Source organism: Rhododendron vialii, chromosome 3a (assembly GCF_030253575.1).
Source record: "Rhododendron vialii isolate Sample 1 chromosome 3a, ASM3025357v1".
In the NCBI taxonomy this organism is placed as follows: domain Eukaryota; kingdom Viridiplantae; phylum Streptophyta; class Magnoliopsida; order Ericales; family Ericaceae; genus Rhododendron; species Rhododendron vialii.
Window position 1 is genome coordinate 28,681,615 of NC_080559.1, and position 24,745 is coordinate 28,706,359.

The 24,745-nt window shown below is 39.2% G+C and overlaps 3 protein-coding genes across 5 annotated transcripts; 1 reads left to right on the forward strand and 2 right to left on the reverse strand.

Annotated features, from left to right (window-relative positions):
- The first annotated feature begins 4,865 nt into the window (after positions 1-4,865).
- Positions 4,866-8,292, forward strand: LOC131319633 (sec-independent protein translocase protein TATB, chloroplastic). The gene is made up of 6 exons (XM_058349991.1): positions 4,866-5,240; positions 5,335-5,456; positions 6,654-6,713; positions 6,811-6,970; positions 7,654-7,800; positions 7,871-8,292. The coding sequence occupies exons 1-6, from the start codon at positions 5,006-5,008 to the stop codon at positions 7,930-7,932; spliced, it is 786 nt and encodes a 261-aa protein (XP_058205974.1). The 5' UTR covers positions 4,866-5,005; the 3' UTR covers positions 7,933-8,292.
- On the reverse strand, positions 8,171-15,335 carry LOC131319632 (N6-adenosine-methyltransferase non-catalytic subunit MTB-like). 3 transcript variants are annotated; one of them, XM_058349988.1, is made up of 8 exons: positions 15,158-15,334; positions 14,198-14,317; positions 11,263-13,435; positions 10,355-10,438; positions 10,122-10,226; positions 9,906-10,014; positions 9,353-9,504; positions 8,171-8,748 (listed from the first exon to the last, which is right to left on the reverse strand). In XM_058349988.1, the coding sequence occupies exons 2-8, from the start codon at positions 14,245-14,247 to the stop codon at positions 8,557-8,559; spliced, it is 2,865 nt and encodes a 954-aa protein (XP_058205971.1). In that variant the 5' UTR covers positions 14,248-14,317; positions 15,158-15,334; the 3' UTR covers positions 8,171-8,556. The 3 variants fall into 3 exon arrangements, 2 of the variants coding, with proteins under 2 accessions (XP_058205971.1, XP_058205972.1); XM_058349989.1 differs by lacking the exon at positions 14,198-14,317 and having other exon boundaries at positions 11,263-13,480; XR_009198009.1 differs by lacking the exon at positions 8,171-8,748 and having other exon boundaries at positions 9,352-9,504; positions 10,163-10,226; positions 15,158-15,335.
- Positions 15,336-18,453: 3,118 nt separating this feature from the next.
- On the reverse strand, positions 18,454-23,718 carry LOC131319634 (BAHD acyltransferase DCR). Its single transcript, XM_058349992.1, has 2 exons — positions 23,157-23,718; positions 18,454-19,765 (listed from the first exon to the last, which is right to left on the reverse strand). The coding sequence occupies exons 1-2, from the start codon at positions 23,613-23,615 to the stop codon at positions 18,884-18,886; spliced, it is 1,341 nt and encodes a 446-aa protein (XP_058205975.1). The 5' UTR covers positions 23,616-23,718; the 3' UTR covers positions 18,454-18,883.
- Between the last annotated feature and the right edge of the window lie 1,027 nt (positions 23,719-24,745).

A 24,745-nucleotide genomic window follows, 5' to 3' on the forward strand; every position in this document is an offset into this window, starting at 1 on the left:
TTGATGGTTTGGGCAGCCTACGAGTTTCTTTCATGCGGCCAATGTCATCAATTTGACTAAAGATTGTGTAGTGCACTTATTATGCGGAGGCGCAACCATGATGGTGTTGTGATATTAGAGTCTTGTGCGGAATGTTGTACCTTGTGGCAGCTAAAGGGATTTGTATATATTTATTCTATAATACATTTTTGCGGTACAAATTTTCAATTCAAAATTAAGATTATTGTATTTACATTTTAGAGGAGTGACAAATGTACGAAAGGGCATGCCTCCTCCTCACGTTGGAATGGCTACATTAACTATGCAACCCTACATGAAAATTAAATTTGTGTCCACCACTCCACCTTCAATCATTTCAAACCTTTATTATCTTCAAGTTCATGCAAAGTATTTGTATTTTTAACTTAATTACGCGAAATACAAAACTTTCTTAGAAGTTGTTAAAATATTCTTTCTTTTTGTCAACCACGGGTGCGTGCGGTCTAGAATTATGATCACTTTTCTCTCTCCGTCTTTTATATCTCAAACAGGTTAGGCCAACCACCCTGATGACATTCTAGTATTCTACGATAAATTTTTTTAGCAAAAAAGCTACGTGCACAGCAGCTGTGCACAGATCTTTTTTTCTCCTGTCTCAAGTCGCACAAAGATGATCGGAGCCGCTCATTTTGTTCAAAATATGTTGTTTAAGGTCTCTATAAAAAATGAGCTTCGTTCGATATCATTAGAGGCGTTAACAAAAACACCCCAAAATTCTGAAGTGATTTTGGGTGTTTTGTTAACGCTTCTAACGATATCGAACGAAGCTCATTTTTTACAAAGACCTTAAACAACATATTTTGAACAAAATGAGCGGCTCCGATCATCTTTGTGCAACCCGAGACGGAAGAAAAATGGATCTGTGCAAAGCTGTTGTGCACAACATGCTGTGCACGTAGCACAGCTCTTTTTTTAGTACCTACATGCAAATGTGAGAACAAACACATGGGAAACACATAGATGCTGATTTTGCCACTTCACTTTTTGTTAATGTCATTTTCTTTTGTGTCTTTATTAGATAATTAGTTTTGTGAGAGAATGGATCTTTATTAGATGCATGATTTGTTTTGTGATAGAAAGAGAGTGGCATTAACCAAAAAAAAGAGTGGCAAAATCAATTCCCTTATTTAATCCCTCCGTCCGGATTTAATTGTCCATCGCTCTATTCTAATCGGCTAAAAAACTTGCTATTTCTTTAAATTCGTAATGAATTTCATATCGAATATGGATCTTATTTGATAGATCTCGATTAGTTATTTCATACAGTATTTTCGAAATCACATAAATTATTATAAATTATAAGATATAATCAATTGAAAAAATGTACAAACTCCTAAAAAAGACTATTAAATTGAGACGAAGGGAGTATTTAAATACGTGCATGATATAAACACAAAACTCAAGAACTCTCTTGTTCTTTGAACTTTTTTGAACTTCAAGTACACTCTTTTGGTCATTTATTCCAATTTCCAACGCTCTTTGCGTGTAAAATCTAGTAAATGCCGAGGGCATAGACCGGATAAAAATCCTTCTATTCCTCCTTTTTGGGTAACTTTTGTCCCTCTAAAAGGCATGGGCATCGAGCGTGCACGTGTGCAGAACAACTGTTGGGGTTTTCGTGCGAATCCCCCCACGTGTGCGAGATAGTGACGGACAAAATCCGCCCCTAAAATTTTTATCTACAGCTTTGCACGGGTGGCTCCCATCATCTCATCTGCTTAATTCCACTAACATCACCTTTTCCCCACTTTGACATCGATATCACACCTTCTGACCTTCCCCTCTTTCCAACCCTCATTTTTTTTTACGGTATTGTCAACCTCTGTTCACTGGATGAGAAATAATCAGCATCTGATGAAATTAAAATAAATTCGAATATTAATACACATTTCATGAATATCCATACATTTTTTTCTATATCGTTACACTTTTCCACTTATTATCCTGCACCTAATAAGTGGAGGATAGAGTTTTGCTTCTTCTTTTTTTATGATATATATATATATAAATGGATGTCCAGACCAGTTTGTGTGTACCTCGAATAATTTCGGGATTCTAAAATTAACGATCGGAAAAATCCTCTAGTGACCTCAACGTTTGGAATGTTTGCCTCTGTGAAACTCAAACATGTGATCTCATAGACGACAAACTCTTATTGCTTTCTCATGCTCACTTGGCCAAATCTCTCGGAGTTACTATGTAGTACTACTATATATTTTGGTGACAAGATTTGACAATTAACAATTAGACGAAACTAAGGCCTTGTTTTGTTTTGTTACCCTTGCATTCTTGCTTGTTTACTTTCTTTGCTCCCGAGTCTTTACCTACTTTCTGTCTTGATTTACAATTAAAATAAACAAATAAGCAAATAAGTTCATAAGAAAAAATAACCACACCACCCCTGATCTAAAACAATCGATTTTAGAAAAGAAAAAAAAAAAAGAGCTTAAATGTGAAAGTGAAAAATGGGTAATTCTTTGGGAACGCAAAGTGTAATTTACCATATTCGTTCGGATTGGTAATTAATAAGTGAAAGCAAAAAGGACCTTTATATGCGGATCAAAAAAAAAAAAAGGACCTTTATATTACTTTCATCTTTTCTACTAACTTTCTGCATATATTTCATGGGGCTTTTGAATCTTATAACTTTCAATCTTTTATAACCCCTTTTCACATGCACTTTTCTTTAATGGCTAAGTGTGGACTTAGGTGTTTCAAAATTCTAATGATTAATAGATCCCCACGTATGCAACAAAAAGAAAAGGCCAAAACTCTAGAAACACAAATAAAAGTAAGAAAATGGGTCAATTTTTTGTTTTGTTCAATTGGGTCCACACTGGGACATGCCACTACTGGACATTTTTCACAAACTGACCATTATTTTCATGGGGTACGGTGGGCTTGGTCTAGCTAAGGTTATGACCCTACACGGCAAAGGGTAATCCGGCATACCACATGCTTGGGTAGGTGGTAGTTGATCTGTAATTTAACTACTAATAGATAAGTTTGTATATTTCCCAAGAGCCACATTTTTTTTGATAAACAAATCACCATATTTTGAGGGAGGGTGTTGGAGAAATGGGGATACATTTCTTTTTTTATCATATGAAACAAGGGGGGAAGTATATATCTCTCTCCCTCTCTCTCCCCAAAAAATGAGAGTGTATGTATGGTACCTATCACACCCGCTAGGGAGTATTGTCCCGTCATACAATCCACCAGATATAGGGATCCTGCCGCACATTATCGATACGGAAGCATTGAAGGAAAAACTTAGGGAAGACTGTGCCCAAAGAGAGATTGGATTTTGGAACCCAAAATGAACACATTCTTAAAATATTTACTGTTTAAATAACATCCAATACAAATACAATATATAGGTGTTCTTAACAAAAAAAAAAAAAACTAATAATAATATCAAAATTTGGAAGGAAAAAAAAAAAAACAGAACGACTCGTGGGCCATGGCCCCCATAAGCCCCAATGTAGTTCCGTCATTGCCCACCACCTTTGAATGGTGTTAGAAGTACATTTAGTACAAATCTCCAATGCACCATGATGATATTTAGACGTCAATATGAGCAACTATAGTCATATAGATGAGGCACCTTATTGTCTTTATTGTTTAAAATGTCATCTTATATGAACTTTTTTCAACATTAGTTCATACAATTTAATACTTTTCTGATTCATCTTGTCGATACGAATGATTAATTCAAAAAATTACAACGTTAAACTCATTAAATAGTTGACAAAAGTAAAAAATAAAAATACCGAAAAAATTATAAACAGAAAAGTATACAAGAACTCGGCCTAAGGTCATTAATGGCCTGTGAGTGGGTTCATTTTGATTTTTGGGGGTGAAATGTAAACACAGCCCAAGATTAGGTCTGGGCTACGGCTTGGAAAAACTCAAGCTCTGCAAGCCCAGTATGCCTTTTGTTTGGATATTCACCTGACTTCAGAAAGATGGGACTGCTCCAGTTTTTCCTCTTCTTTCGTACTCTATTTCTGCTAGATGACTTGAGATGCCACAACAAGGACATTGCTAATAATTATTGGGTCCCGACACCGTCACGTGGTGTTTTTATCTCTTGCATGATCACATACTCCAGGTTTTACTTTGCAGTGTATGGGTCCGTAACTTAGATATTGTGAAGAAGATTGGAGCATCATATATGTGACGGTGTCCAGAATCATTAAATAATTACCACAATGTTAACCTACGTTAAATAGTTTTCCATTTTCGTAAAATTGCCTATTGTAAAGAATGTGTAAATTTTTTCAATTCCATTACCAATTACGTAGTAGTATTCGTTTAACGAGACTAATAGTGGAATAATATAATATCCTCTGGATATACCACTCACCCAATAGTAATGCATATCCCAATTTACGATTATTAGATCCGCGACATGTTAATCAAAGCGTATACATGCTAACCAAAAACATCAAATATTTGGCTGCTTTGAGCATATGATTTAATCTGATGCTCATATCTGGTCAAACAAACAGGTCCTTAAGGGCTCGTAAAAAGCAAATGACTTTTACATTCGAATCCTCCCTGTCCAACTTTGAATTGATTTGCATGCATCGTCTCAGTTTGTTGAGAGGGAAACTTCATACACTTCTTTTCTCCCTCTATTTTTTTTTTTTTTTATCGATCATACAGTTCAAGATCAAAATCAATTCAAAAAATAGAAAAACCAGCAACGAATAACGATTATGTATCGTGACATAAGGTGGGCCGCAGCCCAGTAAGCAGCCCGATCATGAAACCCACCACATGGATGTCAAAAACCCACAATTGCCCAGACACAAAAATTGCGAAAACTTTTCCGCGATTCCCTACTTCACCCGTTGCTCGTTACAGGATTTGGGTGTTTAATCTGTTTGGATTTTGGACCATATCCTCAACACCCCATGACTCAACAAAAAATCAGGCGAAACTCAACTCATAAAGCATTATGCAAATAACCTCCATGGCTTCTGCAATTCGTATTACCTCTCCCCTTTGTTCATATTCATCAACGAGTAAGCATCCTACTCTCTGCGCCCTATCTACTTCTGTGCAATCATACCCCAAAACCAAGAGCATTTGTGTACCCAAATGGATTCCTCAACTGGGTCTGACCCGCTTCTCGTCTTGCAATGGTTTAAGGCATCTGGGTACCTCAATCTCACCGCGACCTGTAAAGATAGGTAATTTTTTTGGTTTTTCTCATTTGGGTTTATGAGAATTGTTCTTGGTTTTCTGTTTGTGGTAAGTATTTGAGGTGAAAAACTTGTGGTACAGAAAGGAACCGACGGTGTAAAAGTAAGGGTGTGTATGCATCTTTATTTGGAGTTGGGGCTCCTGAGGCTTTGGTGATTGGAGTGGTGGCTTTGTTGGTTTTTGGTCCCAAAGGGCTAGCTGAGGTGATTGTTTGCTTTCATACTCGTTTTTGCAGGCCTAGTTTCTCTTATGCTTTTGATATCTATATTCCTAGAAGACAAATCATATGAATGAAGTAGTTGACCAATTTAAGGGTTTGGTGTCCATATGATTCCGTGAGTGGGTTGAAGATCTTGATAGTAAGTATAAAGAGGGTAAACTCCATACAACAAAGTATACTTTCAGTGGAGTGAAATAATTTTATCACGGTGACTGTACTTCTGCAATTGACATCGTGACTTAAAATGCGCGTGTGATTGAACATCTCAATTTAACAGGATTGTAGAAAAACCATATTGAGACGATAAAAGTTCTTTGAGTAAAAGCATATAAGGATATACTAGAATTGAAAAGTAGTTAATTTGTACCGAAGGAAGTTGAGATGCTCACGCCTCATGGTCATTACGTTCTTTGTAGTTGTGTTGTATACTTGTATCCATTCGCAGTTTTGTAATCTCTTGAGCCATTTTGTTGCTACTGACTTGATTCGAATTAAATATGCTTTGTGAGTCTCAAATAGGTTCATACTTCCTACCATTCTAAATATCCTCTCTTTCCAACGCGCCAGCCGCCAAGTAAGTCATACCCGTTCATCCACTAAGCTCCCGGAACTATCAAACAGGTATATAATTACCATGTCACTTATGGCACCGATTAGCAATAGTACTTCATCTAGAGGTGATGCTCATGGCACCCATTAGCGGCATTGAAAAAAATTCTAGAAACAGTGGAAATCTCAGCTTTCAAATTCCATTACATGAAGTTTTCATATTTAAAATAAATTCTCACATAGCATCCTTGAAAGAAGAACAGGCCGTCATCAGAAATGGGGACTGCTTTAGAAACAAGTCTCGATTCTCCAGTCTCCAAAATTACTGCATGTCTTCCCAAGACCCCTGTTAATAACTTTTCCTTATAGGAGCCTACCAATCTTTTGATTGCTGAAACTTAACCTTCAATGGTTACTAAAAAGGTGGAAAGTCTAGTCTTTGCACTCTCAGCTTCATAAAGGCAATGAAAGGAGAATGGTTATTTTCTGCCAACGCAGTAGTCCTGATCATGACAGCATGTAGCATATTGAGATTGCTTGCACGCATGTGTGTTTTTAACCTTTCTTCCTATTTCTTTTGTCTTCCCTTTTTAATTTATGTCCACAAAGCAATCAAGTTGTCTAAATGCAGGTTGCTCGGAACTTGGGGAAAACTTTGCGTCAATTTCAACCCACAATCAGAGAGCTTCAGGTCGGTTTACCATTTACATGAATCATCTGTAGATTTTTTTTTTCATAGCCTTGACGAAATACTTACGCTGGTGATATGACGTTTTCTCCTCTCATAGGAAGTTTCAAAGGAATTCAAGAGCACCCTTGAACGAGAGATTGGTCTTGATGAAATCCAAGGCTCTACACCAAACACGTACAGCTCAAACGCAACCAGAACTTCCTCAACTCCTTCATCAATCTTGAGTCCTGAAGATTCTCAGACGGTGGTTGACCCAAGTGAGTGATAACTGATAAGTGTTCAGAATTCTCCCTTTTATCTTTTTTATGATACCATGTGAGTACTGGTACTTTTTTGGTACATGTGTACTACTATTGCATTGCATATTCAAACAATTGCGACATACATGACACAAACGACAAGTCATCACGCTAAGCTGTCAGTCTCTCTTCTTCTTTTTGTACATGGCAAATTCATTCAAACTTCAAAGCCCGAAGGCAACACTTTTATCATTTGTCAGTTTGCTCTTTGGAGTGAATTTTCGTACCAGGGATTACCTTTGTATGAAACTATCATTGCTCAGGTACGAGTAAAAGCTACAGAAAGGTTTATTTCCTGATTGATACATTAGGTATGAGTAAAAGCTAAAGAAAGGTTTATTTCCTGATTGATACATTTGCTATTCGCACATTGGATCGCTTAATGGTAATGTTACTTCCCCTATAGTGGAGATGATGTTTTTCCATTTCATTAGAACTCGGTCTTCTTATTCATTGAGAGAGATCAAGGAATTCTTCTTAATTCTTACTCCTTAATCCTTATATATAGTGGTTACATGCTTGTTGGCGGTGTTCTTTTTAGTATTTGGCAAGTACTATTGTATGTAGTTTAGACATCCAAGGGCTTTGATTTTGTGGAAAAGGAAACTGATTATTAGTGGTAAAATTCCTTTAAATTGAAGATGGTGCACCTTCTCCAAACAAAGCATACTCCACCGAAGACTACTTGAAGATAACAGAGGAGCAGCTGAAAGCAGCTGCTGCCCAACAGCAGGCACAAACATCCCCTGCAGGAGAAAGCAAGTCAGAACTGCAAACTCGGCCACAAGGTTCGGCATTTCTAACGTCTCTCTCTCTCTCTCTCTCTGAGATCTTTACTCACCACCTACATTGAAGCAGATGCTGTTCAAGAAGCTGCTGCTGTGATGCCTCCAGACCAGAAGCCTAAAAGTGAGACATGAAGCTTCCGTGCAAGAAGAATTCCTCCAATTTCTTCCTTTCAAGTTTTGATTGCCCTGATAGTCCTCAAGTGCGTTTTAAAGGACGACGATGAAGTTTAGGAATTTATAAGCCCATTTTGGGGGTATGCATTTGTATATTAGTAACCCATTACAAGAGAGAAAACCAAAATATCTGGGCTATGGTTTTTTCTCTCTCTTGTATACGTACATTTTATTCTGCTGTAGTTTTCATAGTGAATTAGTAAGTCATGGATGCTGCTTCATGAACTTTGAATTGATGTCCCCTCCAGGATCATATTACAAAAGGACATCAATGTCCCCTCCGTTTATTTGAGTTGAAAGGAAAAAATCACAAAATAATATTACACAAGTAAATGTTGAAATTTTTTCTATCACAAAATGATTTATACATTGATTCATAACAAAGGTAATCTCCATTTGTTAGCCCATAGGAGGCACGTAACCACCAATGTAACCCTGTCCTCTGAAGAAGTATTGCTGCGGCCTCGATCCCAACTGCTCTCCATTGAAGGACCTGGAGCTGAATGACTAGAGCTACAAGCTTCTTGGTTCAGACTAGGGGAATTATGATTGAGGTGAATTTCTAATTTACCTTTTGCTGCTTCAATTTGCTGTCGTAATAGGAATGGATGCCGACTGCTGCTGCTGGTGTTGGTTCTTCATTGGTGATCTGGGACGAAGAGCCTCAATTTCAGGGGTAGTCACAACAAGATGAGGTGCTTCTGGTGGTGGGTTTCGTCCTCCCCCTCCCTGCCATACTTTACCATCCTTGTCGGCAAAGTTTCTCACATATGCCTGAAAATATTCCAATTTCCCAGCCAGAAATCCAGTAAATACAGACAATAAGATGCTGGCAGAAAAGTGCATGTACACTCCGACTAAAACCACCATTGATCACAGCGCACAATATGTGTTTTGTTAGCTGCCTAGAAAAGAACTGCGGAATAAATTGCTTTTTCAATCCTATTTAGTCCTGGGCATTGTATCAAAGAGCAGTAAAAAAGGACGACCCACTTCCTCGATCCCTCATCATGATCTAGACCACTTCATAGAGTTTTTCCTCTATTGCAATGGTTGGCACTAACTATTATGCCTTCTTTTTCCTTCAGCGGAAAAGGTTCCAGTCAGAACAGCCTAAGCCCTTTGCAAAAGACCAATATTTTGACGATTGGGGTACTACAGAAATTAGCTAATAAAACGTTACTGTTGACCTCTGCCCACCACTAGACAACAAGAACTAGATTTCCAGTTTTTGCTATTAAATGGTCCCTATTCCAACAAGTGAAGCCTAATCGCCACAAGCACAGCCATTTCCAGGAAAGATATCAGCCGATGGCCCCAAAAAATTAAGCAATAATGCCTTTTTTTCTTCCCATTGCAAAACTGACAAGGCTCGTACCTTAGCATCAAAATTTGACGACGATAGTCCTTTGCCAACAGTCAGCCACCCAGACCGAATATTGTGGTCTTCACCAAAGAGCTCAAGCCTCCTGCGGCCTAATGCAAAATGCTCAACTATGCGGTACATATCTTCCGGCTTTGCAGTTGAACCTGCAATTCCATACAGAGAAAGTGTGGAATTTTATAAAGTATAATGCTATAAGAACTGCATCTCCGAGGTGCAGAGAAATGTGAAGGATCACCAAAATATTTTATCCTATTATTATGCAGAAAATAGATCATACAAAATGTTGATTCATGAAGGATTTTGGCTTGAATGCGGGACCAGAATGACCTCAAATGGTTACATGTAGGACCCTATCAACATTCAAACACTTGCAAAGTTATTCCTAAAAAAGTTGACCAGACAATTGAGGATTTTTTTTCTTTCTGGTTATGCCCACAAACACCATATTCAGAAGAAGAGGAGGGAAAGTCGGGGAGGGGAAACCACGTTCCAACTGACAAAACTCTAAAGTAGTTGAAAGGCCAGACAGGAAGGTAAAACTAACCATAAGGAGGCTCCTCAGCAATAATAACATCAGTGTCAATATTGGCATGGATTATATGACCATCAGTACTCCGACGAACAGTTCCCTTAATGCCCAACAAGCAGTGTTCCTTTATTAATGACAAGGCAACATACATTTCAGGAGAAAGGCATTTATAGGAACCAAAATGAGAATAGCGATAAACAGGTAAATTTCAGAATCAAATTAGCTACCAACCTTTGAGCGTTGAAACAAAGTATGAGAATCATGGCGCAAACCTGGAGTTGCATTACTTTTGTTTGTCTTCACCCAACATATGTCCTCACACCTGCGAAATCCCCACTACGGAGGAAAGAAAGCACAGTTGGAAAGCAAACTCAATGCAAATCAATACTTTAAAGTTTATGGTAAGCACAAAGGAGGATATTCGTTAGTTTAAACTCCATTTCCTCATCGGTTCAGTTGTCTACCTTCTTTAGACACTGCCGGCCCTGCTCAAGGCCAACTCCATCACCAACCCAAAGGAAAATGAAAGAAGGCGTGTCGGCTATTGCCTGAAAAGACAGAGCAAGTAGTTAACTGTGCAAATGAAAAGGAATACTGTCAACACACTAGTTTACGTTCAGGATCCAGCAACATTTCTCGTATAAATCCAGAAAAATGGTTTTTAAGTAATTCATGTTTATATTAGCTAGATTCAGTTGTCACAGCATAGGATCGAGGATAAACAATCGTTTTGGCAGATCGTTCCAGTTAGCCAGGAAACAGAAACATCAAATGCTTAGAAAATGAAAGAAGGCGTGTCGGCTATTGCCTGAAAAGACAGAGCAAGTAGTTAACTGTGCAAATGAAAAGGAATACTGTCAACACACTAGTTTACGTTCAGGATCCAGCAACATTTCTCGTATAAATCCAGAAAAATGGTTTTTAAGTAATTCATGTTTATATTAGCTAGATTCAGTTGTCACAGCATAGGATCGAGGATAAACAATCGTTTTGGCAGATCGTTCCAGTTAGCCAGGAAACAGAAACATCAAATGCTTAGAAAGATATTATGGGATGGTACAATAATGTCCTTGTTAGATAGTCCCCATAGGACTGAAATAGCTCAATGTCTCAGTGTTTTTCGAACTGCTTCAATGGAATTTTGGGTTCCATTGATGTTCTCGGTTCTCTAGGAAAAGAAGCCTTTCAGTAATTTTGGTCGAAACAAAACATAATTTTTCCCTTTCCTAGGACAGTAACACATCGAAATGGTAGACTACATCATGAAGCACATGAAAATAATCATTTCATATGAACACAAGAAAATATCACGATACGAACCCAAATTTAAATATCAATCAAGTCAGTATCAGGATCATGGAGACAAGATTACCTCAATCTTAAGATTCATTATTTCTTCAAATGTCCAGTAATCCATATGGTCAGTGACTCCAGGAGCTCGGTGAACATATTCCTCCCAAGGAGGGTCCACAAGGATGACATCAAACTTGGTTCCAAAAAACTCTGGTGACAGCTCAAACTCACGGAGGTCGCACTTATAATACATTGGAGGAGAGGCCGAGTTCACCACAATCTCATCCTTCCTTTGAATGAGATCCCTAAGCTTGGGGTAGTCCTCCACCACACTAGTGAGCTCTAGCTCCCTAATAAAGTTCTGAGGGCGCATTCCAGTGTCTACAAAATTTTGGGAGTAATCATTCTGCTCTCCTCTAGAAGGAGCTTTACCAGCAGACCCTTGAGTTCTAGGAGGCATCCAACCCCCGGGGCCCATGGGTTTATCCTGTGTCTGTCCTCGTCCAATTGGTACCATGGTGTTAAAGCCTGGGGCAGATGAGTTTGGATTTGGAGGAATTCCTCTTCCAGGACCAGGGTGATTAAAAAACAACGCAGGGTTTGGTGGAGTCCTTACATCAGGAAGAAATCTTGGTCCAAATGTTCCAGAAGACATAGGAGGGAGAGCTAACATATTCATGTCAACAACACGAGGTCCAGGCCAAACAACAGGAGGTGAAAATGGTGGAATAAAAACATTTGGAGATATTGGGGGAACGGGAGCAGGTGACATGCTAGGGTTTAGTGGTTGCATAGGTCCATGAAGGGGCATTCCAAGCGGTCCAAAAGGTGAGCCCATCATGGGCACTGGACCTCCAGTCTGTTGGGTGTCTCTCCCAGCAGGCCGTGCCCATCCTCTGCCAACTCTACCAGAGGTTCCTGTGTCCTGGCTTCCATATGGAGGCTGTGAACCACTTCTGGAACTTTGGCCACCAGTAGCGCGATTAAGTAAACCTTGCTGGCCTCTTCCTACCCCTGACTGAGTATCAATGTCACCGCCATAAGACCAATCTTCGTTTGGTGCTGGTTTCGTATCAGATTCCTGATTCAAGTCATTTCTTCTGGAGAAAGTAGAAGCAGAATCATCTCTTCCATAATCAAAGGGCTTGGTTTGGATCTCTATCACATCATAATTCTCCGTCGAAATTCCGTACTTCGATGAGGTTTTCACAGCATCGGTTCTGCTTCCGTCTTTTCTACCAGTGAAACGACCCTGAGGCCTTTCGCCGTCGGTTCTCTCACGACCGCGTTTCTGCATCTCCCAATCTCTGCCATGATCGGAAAAAATATCACCGTCTCTTGTATCCTTATCATAATTACTTCTTTCTCTTCTTTTCCAATTATCTTTGGAACCTTCCCAGTCCCTACTCCTGTCACTCCAGCCATCTGCTCTTCCTCTTAAGCTATCTTCACCGTAAACATCCCTGTCTGCTTCCTTACGCTTGAAAGAAGTGCTTTGCTCATAATTCATGCCCGATTCGTGTTGTTGCCTCCCACTCCTCTCAGGTGTCTTGGACCTGTTGGAGTGATCTATTTCTCTTATTTTGTCTCTTGACCCTGTATTGCCACCCTCCTCTGCAAAAGACCTTTCATGACTGCCATCAATACCATGACCAATGGAAAGTCTCTGCTCTCTATGGTTATCGAATCTCTCCTTACCTGATGTATCTTCAACGGTCAAAGAACGTTGCCTGTTGCCTTCTTCCGGAGCTTCTGACCTCCCCTTGCTTCTACTCCTCTCAGAATCAACTTTTCTACCTTCCCGGTCAAAAGATGTTGCATCCTTGTCAGCAGTTGATTCAAAATCCCTATCCCCAGACTTGTCTACAACATCATGCCTTTTCCCTATTTCTCCCTCTTGATACCAATTGCTCAATTTCTCCAATGTATTATCTCCTTGGTTCCTCCTCATCTGCTTAACACGCAGCTTCTCCCTAGTTACATAGTCTTCTTCATCACTACCCAATCTGCTTGAATCACCTATCCTATTTTGGCTATCAATTCCATGGCCAATAATTCTCCTCGCTCCACCACCGTATAATCCTTCAGCCTCCTCTCCAATCTGAGGCTTCCTTGACCTTTGTTTCCTCTTATGATCCCCTTCCCATACTTCATCCTCTCTGTCACTATCAATATTCACAACTGGACTATCTTCTATGTCCTGTTTTACGTACCTCTGACCCCGTTCAGGTGAATTCATTGCACGAAAGTTCCTGAAATGGTTGATTCCTGTTCAGTTTAAGTTCACTAAACACATCCTGAAACCAAAGTAAAGAAAAATTAGAAGGGAATTACAGAAGATTTGCTTTCTCTTAGTCCTTGCTACTGTTCTAAAAATTGGTAGGCACTAGTGAGGCGGAAAAGGGGCTAGATGCCGACTATTCGGCTGCCTAACGTAGGCGTTGGACCAGACTTTTAGAACACTGGTACTTGCAAACTAAAAATCAAAGAAATGCTTCATAAGACAAGCTGAATAAAAAAATATCACTTCTTCATCAGAATAGGATTGTTAGAATTTAGAACAAAATAGGGAACAATATAAAAACTTGTGGTGAAAACGATATAAAAACATACAATAAAATGCCAGTAGTTGCACGTAACATTCAGACAAGCAATTACCTTATGGATCCAACTAACTTCCAAACAAACTTACACATGACACCAGCTGACCAACGTCAAAACCAGTGTTCTTCAAAGAGTAACCATTATAGGAATTTGATGTTCTTCCTATGAATGACCCTTAGATGGTAAACACAAACCAGAAAATAGAATATAAAAAAATTGGAACGGAAACAACAAACAAGCAACACAACGTACGTAATCTAGACCTAAGAGTAGTCATCAAATTCCTAAAACAAAAATATGGACCTCCTCAAAACATAAACATAAACAATGGTTCCTTAAGTCAATTGTCCAAAGGAAGCCATACAAATTGTCAAACTCAGGGTAGAGCTGCACTCAACCACAAAACGTACCTATTAATCTGCTTCCACCTGGCTTGAGTCCATGACTCCATCATCAACATCTTAACAAAAGTTCATGAATCAATTGTTGGGCTTGTGAAGCCTGTTTCGGTTTAAGTTGTGCTTCGCTCACTGTGCGGGGTTTGACAGGGTTATTACGGTTATTGATGATGTAAACCATAGGTAATAAATACTTATAGCATATGCACTCGATGTAACTGGTACTTCATTCTTCATTCGATTCATAGTGGAAACTGGTGCAAAGCAATGGATGTACTCAACTACACAGTTGGGGAACCACGTAAAAATCTCAACGTCTTTCGTCCTATTTTTCTTCTTTATTGTTTTTTGCACGTTGTGTGTTTGTTGGTTTGACCGATTTCTCAACAACAGTATCCAATTCGTATGGGGTTCATAAAGGAAGAGGGGTTCACTGTACAAAAAACATGCGTTGGACTGGGGCCAAAAAAACAAGATGAACAGAAGGGACGGCTCCATGATCCCAACTTTGAGAGCAAACCCTTGTTATTTCTTCAATATCATGGAAACAATAAGTACAGTATGAACAATAAAGATGATTTTTGAGGGTTTGGTCGCCCCACCTTGGACCCATCACTGATTCAGCATTCTGAACCACATTGAGTTCAGAACACAACTAAACAACCACCCAAAAAAGGGTTTCAAACATAGTACAGTAGTATGAATTTACCAGTTCATTAAAAAAAAAAAAAAGCCAAATATGGTAATATTTACAATCATGGCCCCCTCTGCTCCCGTATGGCAGAAAACCCACAAGCAAAACGAAAGAGAGAAAAACACACGATGAGCAAAAACAGGAAAAAAAAGAAAGATTAAATTTTTATGGAGATTCGAGGGTGCAAGGAACTCACTGGACGAAGGAAGCGGGCAAATTGAAACTGTTAATTATCCACGAAAAAGATAGATTAAAAATTCCAGAAGATTCGAAAGTACCTCTATAGCTTTCCCGTGGTTTCCTTCACTTTTTCGCCCGCTATTTCCGTTTCCGCCGTCGATTTGCCCTAGCCGCCGGATTTGCCGAGCGAATCGGAGGCTTGAGATTTGGACTCCGCCGACGGAGGGAGAGAACTGACTAAAGTGAAATTTTACTGGTTATTAAAAAAAATCTGAAAATATGGATCCGTAAATAAATTATATATACTTAGAAGGGAAAAAGAGTGCTGGGCGCTTGGGAGTGGTTCGGGTCAAATTATACTTTACTGGGCTTGCTCTTGGGCTTGGGTTTTGGAATTCCGATCCAAATGGAGTGGTGTCGTCGTGTCTAGGCTTATCAATGGACCGGATCCGATCCGAAAAATCCGATCCGGATCTGATAATGTCAATCCGATCATCCGAATCCAGTAATTCAAATTCTGATCGGATGCGGATCGGATTAAATCTGTTATCAATCCGAATCCGAACTTTATTTTTTTTAATTTTTTTTAAAAACAGTAAATTTTTAATTTTGAAAAAAAAATGTTTAGGAAGTTGTATTTTTATTTTTATTTTTACTTTTTATTTTATTTTTTTTATTTTTATTTTTTGCTAAAATTTTTGAAGTAAAAAAAGTTTTCGGATCGGATTCGGATTTTCGGATCCGGATTACCACTATCGGATTCGAGTCTTATCAGATCCGGATCGGATTTGGGTCTTATCGGATTCAGATCTGGATCGGAGCCAATTGACAGGCCTAGTCGTGTCTGCTCCATAAGATAAGATGGGCTTTTGACATTAAGAAATAAATAAATAAAATATAAGGAAAATGACGGCCAATAACGTATTTTGATAATTAATATCTGCCAAGAATATGCTTGGCGGGTATTAATTATCAAAACACATCCTGAGCCATCATTTTCCCTAAAAGATATACTTTTCAACCCAAAAAAAAACATATACCTGAAAAAAAAAAAAAAAAAAAAAGAACAATTGACAATATATCTTTAAAAAAAAATGTTAAAAAGATCAATTGACCCTATTGTTTGTCCCTTGTTCCCAATTTGTTTGTCCCTTGTTCTATTCTAGCAGTATAAATAAGTATTTATGCCTTTTCATTGATAAAACTTTTTAAATGCAATATAGATCTTGTTTCATGTATTTCAACTACTTTTATCGAGGCCACGAAGTTTTGAAAAAAAAGTTATATTATAAATTTATAGTGTCATTATAAATTTGGGGAGTGACATTATAAATTTGGAAAGTAATATTATCAATGGCCAAAAAACTAGAAGATATAAGCAATTTAAATGGTAGGAACTCCCCAAAAAGACTGACAAATAAGGATGGTGGTTTGTTGCAAGCTGGGGGAGTATGGATCATAAGAGCAAAGGATGACACAAATTAGTGCCTGTTTGGGCGCCATCTTTTTCACTTCTCATTTTCTCATTTTTAACTTTTAGGTGTTTGGTTGGGTGTAGGCAAAATGACTTTTCGGGTTTTGGGTTTAAAAAAGAGAAGAAGTAGGGGGAGAGGATCTTTTTGACTTCTCATTTTTCACTCTTTTTCATTTTGGTTAATTAATAAAAAGACCTATAGAATACATTCTACACATATCTTCTAAACACTATTCATGTTGCAAATACATTCTGCACATATCATCTAAACACTTTATCAGATTCAAAATACATTATGACTATAATTAAAATAGTCAAAAAATTGAAAATGAAAAGCTAAAAAGTAGCCTCTCAAACACTCCCTAATTAGTAGGGAGGAATAGGTACAGGTAAATGAGGCAGAATTTTCATTGTGTTCAACAATTCAAAAAAGGAAAGCATCCAAATGGCCATTATGCATGATATTATAGATGTGTCTAATAGTATGTGTTTAATCATAAGAGATTAGCTATAGTAAACAGGAGCCTTGTGCCTTGGGATTATACCTAGCTGAGTTGTTGTTCCTTTTCTCTTTCACATATGCATTTCTTGGTCTCTGGAAATAGACTCGTCTTCTACAATGAGGACCACAAAACCAAACTTTTAAAGTCCCCAATATGGAAAGAATGTGTTAGACTAGTTTGAAAGTTTTGTGTCGCCGCACCACGTCAAAGAAGGATATTGCAACGCACAAGAAGGATTGATGATCGACAAAACTACAAAGCAAGGCGGAGAGAAGAAGAAGCATGCGACTAACCGAGAGAAAAGGGTTTCGCCGATTCTGACCGGTAGTCCAGTCCCTCTAATAAAATGGGCGAGCAATTCAATCTTGCAAACAAAGAAAAAAATGGCGTATTACAACTAAAAAAACACCGAGAATTTGAATGATACTACATAGAAAATTAGAGCTGGATGGTGCATGAGACATGGAAAAGTTGATTTCTTTACATGTTTGAATCGTCCCGTAGCCGATGGTAATGTATGTCCCTCGGTTGTGGCTTGCGTACGTGGGACCTAGCAATACGGTCTCCCTCTCTGTTTGTTTGACATAAGGCTCTCTGATTAGCGCGGAGGGTAAGTAAAAAATGAATGTAGTATTAGGAACGGATCGTTGATTTGCCAGTAAGCCATGAATCCTTTGGCATAAACGAGGTTTTTTCAGGGATGGTAGGTGAATAATTCGGGACCTATTGAGGATTGTCTGACGATGGTGGGTTGATTATGGTCGCCTTGCTCCGGTGGCTGTTTTCGGGGTTAAGATTGGTTTGATGAAAAGGGATCTCCTGCTTTCTTGCTTATTCAGTGATTAGGTTCCGTTTCCGGAGGTGCTGAATCTCTATTACAGTGAACGACTCTATTGGTCGAACTTCGTGTGTCGGCTCTGCTTTGCAGCATGTGCTTATTTCTCGATGGTAGAGATTAGGTTCTTACCTGATGTTCATGTTTAGCCTGTATCTCTGTATTTTTGGTGGATTCCAGTATTTGTCCGATGGACACTTTGTAATGAAATGAAGTTGACTGACTTATTAAAAAAAAAAAAAGAGGGCTTTTTTTTTTTTTTTAAGGAGATACGTCATTGTGAATAAAACCATCACTTGTTATCATCTGATTTCAACCATCTTGAAGACTATTTTCATTTTTCATGTTGACGAACGAGAAGTTCTGAGAGTTTTTTTTTTTTTTTTTTTTTCGAATTTGAATATCGTCTTGTGAATTGGAGTAATTACAAATTATAATCTGCGAAACATAAATTTTTTTGTCTTTATTCAAAAAAATTAAGTTTTGATCGAATTTTTTTACTTTTTAGATTTCTCTCGTCATGACGAAGCAATAATCCCCCAAAAATTGACAAGAAACTAACAAATGCCAAAAAAATTTGAATAAGAACAAAAAATAAGACACTTTGATTTATTTGTCCAACACCCCCTTAATTACTACTAGTAGATGTCAATGTAAAACTCAAACCAACTTCCAAGTCTTCCGACCTGATATTACCCCAGTTGAAAATAGACAACATAAACCCACATCAAAAGCAAATTCAAAAAGGGAAATAAAAAACAACACAAATTAGCACACTCTCCTGTGTGGAAACAATAATGCTACACATACAATTTTTTACCGCAATCAACCACAACTGCTGACTCAACACGCCTTAAAAAAGTTGACATTACCGTTTTCTTTATTTCAGAATCAGCAGTTGCGGCTGATTGTGGTAAATCTTTGCGAGGGTAGCATTATTTGATATGAAAATACACAATACACAATACACAACACATACCTACATATATCTCAATAGTTTTTTTTTGAGTTCTCAAGCCACCACCTCCATGAGAAACTCCTCATCCTTCTCCAGATTCTCCATGGCACCGGCCTCCAAACTGATCTCCACATCAATGCTCCTCCCACCGCTCTTCCCCTGGTACAGATACACCATCCCGTCGAACCTGTTGTTGCTCCCGCTCCTCACGATCTCCGGCTTCCCGAACCCGAAATCCACGTCGTACACCTTGAACCGCGGCGAGCTCCCCACCGCCACGCAGTTCACCCCCGCGTCCTTCCACTGGAATATCTTCGGGTTCGCCTCCCACTCCGCGTTGCGCGCGTCGATCGTCTTCGCGTCATGCGCCCCGATCGCCTGCTGTATCGTCCCCGCCGCGAACTCCGGCGGGTGCGCCGCCAGCAGCCCCGCCGCGGTCCCTGTGAACACCGCCTGTATCAGGTTGCCGAAGTAGCTCTCCGGCATCGGCGGCTCCACCCTCTTGCGGCAGTCGGCAAACACGCAGAACACGGTTATGTCCTCCGGCTTCAGGCCCCTCGCGCGCGTGATGGCGCGCCACACGTGCGAGGACAGGGCCTGGAACGTGGAGAACGGCTTCGGGTTGGGGTTCGAGTCGTTGACCTTGGACTTGATCTTGTCGATCGCTGACTCGGGGAATTTGAAGACTTTCTCGCGGAGGGGTGGGCCCGGCGGGCTGGCGGCGTCGCCGTTGGAGTGCTCGGAAGGCATCGGGAGGTTGAGCTTCACGCGCGTGTTGCGGGCCTTGGTGCGGTCGAGGAACGGAGGGGCCGAGACGGATTGGGCTCCGTTGCAGGCCTCGGCCCACGAGCCCAAGAAGTGCCACGTGGAGGTGCCGTCGAGGATCGCGTGGTTGAACGCGCACCCCATCGCTAGTCCGTCTTTGAGCTTGGTGACCTACGGCATCAAAGTATATTAACAATAAATCAGTGTGGGGCCGGGAGTTAAATATTTGGACGGTGGAGATACAAATTGGAGCAACAGATTTGGCACGGCAGTGGGACACTGAAACCTGCACGTTTGGTTGGGTTGCGGCATCACAGGCATTTTCACTGAGAAGTTACTCTTTCAAATATTCCATCGGTAGAAATAAAAATCGAGGGGTGAAGTTACCACAGGATTCGACTCATGGCCATAAAAGTTGGGGACCAGATCTGGTCCATTTGCTCCTGATTAATTTGGTCCATTCGAGCCGTTCAAAAGTGGCTCAGATTTAATGGGGAGTTTTTTTATAAAAAAAATCAAAAATATATTTTTTAAATCTGAGTCGTCCAAAATACCAGATACATCCAAATAGACCAAACTGGTCCGGAAAAAATGGACTGGATTGGAGCCCATAAAAGTTCTTACCTTCTTGATGTGGATTAGGAAAATGACCGAAAGAAATTGGAAAGTCCAGTGACACCCACATGATTTTGACTCATGGCAATAAAGTTCTTACCTTCTTGATGTGGATTGGTCGAAAGTAACTCGAAAGTCCAGCGGCACCATATTCTGTGATCGTATTTTTTACTTCACAGAGACAAGTGTGAACAAGTATTTGTGTGAAACTCACTGCGCTTGTAAGCGATACTAACAAAGTGCATTTTTTTCCCATCAATTTTTATGGTTTAAACTTTTTCGAAATATATTATGGGGCACGTATTTTTTGCTTTTTTGGAAATAAGACTCGCCTGTATGTGAGAGGGGTGTAGTTGAGATGTGGCAAAGTAATGGCTGTGTTCGTTCTCATTTTAATTTTGTTTTTCAATTATCCTACTTCTTTCTCTAATCATTACCTTATTTTTTCAATTCTAATCATTACCTTATTTTTCCAATCAAAGATGCCTGCCTAGTGCCTACATGACCCAAATTAATTGAAACTAACTTAAATTGGACAGCATTATTGGCCCACTATGAAATTGTCCAGTCTGCGTCGAAGATGTGGTGAGGCACTTCAAACTATGGGGACAGACCGACAGACGGTGGGCATTTATACGTGTAGGTGGTAAAGTGCAATAAAAGTAAGATCTTGTTAAATTGAAATGATATTGATCACCGCAAGAGACCTATTTCGAGCCCTACAAAATATAAAAAATTATTATTTATATGATTCTGTAAAAAATCAATTTCAATAAAAATTGGTAAGTATATTTTTTAAATTCGTAGGGGCAAAATAGACTTTCAGTAGGTATGTTTTCTGATTTCTGATTTCACCTCTATAAATTCAAAAAACATATCTATCGATTTCTGTTGGAATTGATTTTTTACAGAATCATATAAATAATAATTTTATGGTCATTTATTGAGGTGGCAAGCACGTGTGTGATGTGACACGTGACTTGGGTGGAGTTTTGCATTTTCAGAGTTAACTCTGGCGTAACTTCCGTTCCGTGCCTTTTTTTAGAGCAAAAAGTAAGACTTGACGTGGCCGCATGTGAAGCATTGGATTTTGTACAATTAATCTTAGCCGTTAACTGGACCAAACTGGTCTTTTGAAGACTGGACTGGATCTGAACCCCCTTCCCCTTCGAAACTTAAACATCCATGGCTGATCTCTCTCTCATACAAGGAATATCTTCAAGGAATATCTTGGTTGTATAATGTTTGAATCTTTTGCGTTTGTTGATTTGGGACAGTTCGTGAGCCTTCAAACCCACCATTGAGAATGGAACTTCTCTCTCCCTCTCTCTCTTTGAGCAAACGAAGACAGAAGAACCGACGAACAGATTGCAAACTCTCTCTCTCTCTCTCTCCATGATTTGGTTTTTGGCATAGTTAAGCCCAAAACTGACCGAACCCAACCGATAATAAATAAACCAAACCGAACGGTTTTCTTAAAAAATAATCAATTTCGGTTCTTGATAATTGAAAACCGACTGCATCGGTTCGGTCCCAAAAGTTGCAGAAAACCGACCAAATCGAATCGATTTCATCCATAGTGGACAAGTATTTGTGTGAAACTTACCACACTTGTAAGAGATGCTAACAAAGTTCATTTTTTTCCCATCAATTTTTATGGTTTAAACTTTTTTGAAATATACTATGGGGCTCGTACTTTTTGTTTTTTTAAAATGGGACTCGCAAGTATGTGAGAGGGGTGTAGTTGTGATGTGACAAAGTAATGTGTCCCTAGCATCTCTTATGTGTAGCATTGCTAGGGAATAGATGCCGAGGAGTGATTTTGACACTCTCCAAATTCTAACCGCACTCCTTTTAGAAGTGCCAAAATAAACTCACATTGATTTTTGCACTCTCCAAAAATTAACAATTTGATGAGTACGAAAATCAACTTGTTTTGATTGAGAATTGATTTGAGAAATCATATTGATTTTTGTGATCCCCAAAAGTTAACAATTTAGAGAGTACGAAAATCAACTTAGTTTGATTGAGAATTGATTTGGGGAGTGCCTAGTGCCCTTTTAAAAAATTAACAATCTGATTTCGCATCTACAAATTCAAAAAACATATCTATCGATTTCTGTTGGAATTGATTTTTTACAGAATCTATGAATAATTATTTTAAAAACTTATAAATATTTTTTTATATTTTTTTTGGGACCTAAAATAAGCCCCACATAACATGCGGTGGACGGCGTGTGGTGGTCATAGACATATTGAGAGGAGATACTTTAATGCTAACAGTGGAATGAGCTCTTTCCCCACGATTCTTGATCATATTATGCAGAGTGGGAAAGGTTAACAAAATATAAAATGAGATTAAAGAAACAGATTCCACCAAATTTTTTTGGGTCAATTCTAGTCAATTGCTAAATACTCCGTATAATTAGCCATCTATATCAGAAATTGAACATCTAACAAATCACATCAAACCTTTTTTGGATGAGGACAATTCTTTGATTTATCCCTAATCCTTCCCCGCTCCACTTTATCCACGCACACTACAAATAAAATCTGGAATTTTGGACTACACCTTAATTTCAACCCTACTTTTGTCTTCCAGTATCCATATGGAAAAGTTTTTGGGTTCCGGCGGTACCACACATGTAGTACTCTGTCGGCGATCTCAATCGTCCAAACGTGTTATTGGACTGTTAGGATCGTCGACAAATACTATCATTTAGTATCCGCTCGGCACCATAAAGTTATCTTCCGTCTGACACCAAACTTGGATTCTGCTATCATTTGTAAAGCATAAAACAAATCAACCTAAGGCTTAATCGTCCAAGAAACTCAAGTGTTTACATATCTTTAGCAAAATCTTCAATAAATTACTGTTTTATTTAAAAAACCATTGCCATTTTAATAACTCATAAAACGCGGCAACGTAACAAATTCAAAGCATTACCTGAACCGACAAAAGCGGCCGGCGAAGCCCCTCCACATTCAAAATCCCGTTGTACGGCACCAGCTCTTTCAACTTGTCAGTGCCCTCCTCCACCGCGAGATCGGCGACCTCGATCCCCTCCGCCTTCGCCGCCGCCACCTCCACGCCGTCCATGTCGTCGTCGTACTCCACCCTAAACACCCCATCCTCATATTTCCCCAACTTCCCAGCCAGCTGATAAAACTCTTCCAGAACTACCCCCAGCCCATCCTTCAACCTCTCCACCGTGCCCTCAAAGTCAGACTCCCCTCCTTTGTAAATCAACAGCTTCTGGTTGTAGTAGAAGGCTATGTAAGGAAGATCAAATGTGACCAACTGGCACTCTCTCCTTCCGATTGGTTTCCTGGGCTTGACATGGGCTTTGCTCAGGATTTTCACCCCCGCCATTTTCTCCTCCTCCTTCGCAACTTCAGGAGCCATTCTTGAAACTCGAAGAGTTGGAAACTGAAGAGGATCAGAGGGGAATGAGAGAAGCAGAGGGGTTTTTTTTTTTTGTGGGTTTGGCGATTGGGTTTCAGGGATGGACTTATAGGAGAGCTTTGATTCGAGTAGGTTGGAGTGCATTGATGGTGGTTGCATAAGAGCAGTTGTGGCCCATTAATGGCCCTGTTTTCTTTTGCTGAGTTTTTGGGTGGGGGTTGAGTAAAGGAGATCTCTCACTTCTGGCTAAGCACAGCTCTGATCTTGAGAATTTATTTCTTTTGAAAAATGCAGAAAAGATAGGTGAGTGAAACCGCGTTTGAAATCAGATGGTATTTATTGGAGAGATAAGTTTATTTTCATCGATCTTCCTTGTGAGCTGACAATAAAGATACAAGAAGACAAATAAAACACGTATTTTTATGTATTTTTTAATATATATATTCATATGCTGTTTGTTATTGTCAACCTATTGAGCTGATTTTAGAATTTTCCCTCTTAGAATAATTATTGGAGGGATAAGTTGCTTTGTAACAAACTTTTGAGGCAGCTTTGTGAATTAATTGTCTGAAAAAAAATGGTTTTCTTACATCTAATTTATGGAAATGACAACAAATCCTACAAAAAATGGCATTCGGTATGGGATACTTTTTGGCTTCGTTTGATAACAGTGATAGATGAGTGAGATTCATAAAGAGATGTGATTTGAATTGAGATTGACAATGAGAATGGATTGATAATGAGAAGGGATTAGTAATGAGAATGTTTATTTGAGATAGGATTGGATTATAAGATTATTAATATCATGTTTGTTTGAAATGTGATTAGATTGATAAAAAGAAATGGTAATGAGAAGAGATTGATAATAAGAATGGTCGAGTGGGTTGGGTTTGGACTATTAATACCATCTCTCCCCCAGGATATTCCTAATACCCCCTAATCCCCGGCTTGTTAGTCCATAGGATTCATAGTTCAAACTCATTTTGAGTTATCAAGTAAAGTATTGATAATCCCTTAAAATTGGTAGTCCAATCCTAAGGGATAGAACCGTAGAAGGGTTACCAAACGGGGCCTTTTAAGTTTTGGTTTCCAAAAGGTTTCGGTTTTCACCCGTTAGTTAGTACTTAGTA

Bases quoted from the DNA above. Each gene is read 5' to 3' on its own strand.
- LOC131319634 (XM_058349992.1), bottom strand. From the start codon at position 23,615: ATGGCTCCTGAAGTTGCGAAGGAGGAGGAGAAAATGGCGGGGGTGAAA. The intron at 19,766-23,156 runs GTAATGCTTTGA...TTGATGCCGTAG, and splicing joins GGCCGCTTTTGTCGGTTCAG to GTCACCAAGCTCAAAGACGG.
- LOC131319633 (XM_058349991.1), top strand. From the start codon at position 5,006: ATGCAAATAACCTCCATGGCTTCTGCAATTCGTATTACCTCTCCCCTT. The intron at 5,241-5,334 runs GTAATTTTTTTG...CTTGTGGTACAG, and splicing joins ACCGCGACCTGTAAAGATAG to AAAGGAACCGACGGTGTAAA. The intron at 6,971-7,653 runs GTGAGTGATAAC...TTTAAATTGAAG, and splicing joins TCAGACGGTGGTTGACCCAA to ATGGTGCACCTTCTCCAAAC.
- LOC131319632 (XM_058349988.1), bottom strand. From the start codon at position 14,247: ATGTTGATGATGGAGTCATGGACTCAAGCCAGGTGGAAGCAGATTAAT. The intron at 10,439-11,262 runs GTAATCTTGTCT...CTGTCTTTTCAG, and splicing joins TAATGAATCTTAAGATTGAG to GCAATAGCCGACACGCCTTC. The intron at 8,749-9,352 runs GTACGAGCCTTG...GAATATTTTCAG, and splicing joins CGTCAAATTTTGATGCTAAG to GCATATGTGAGAAACTTTGC.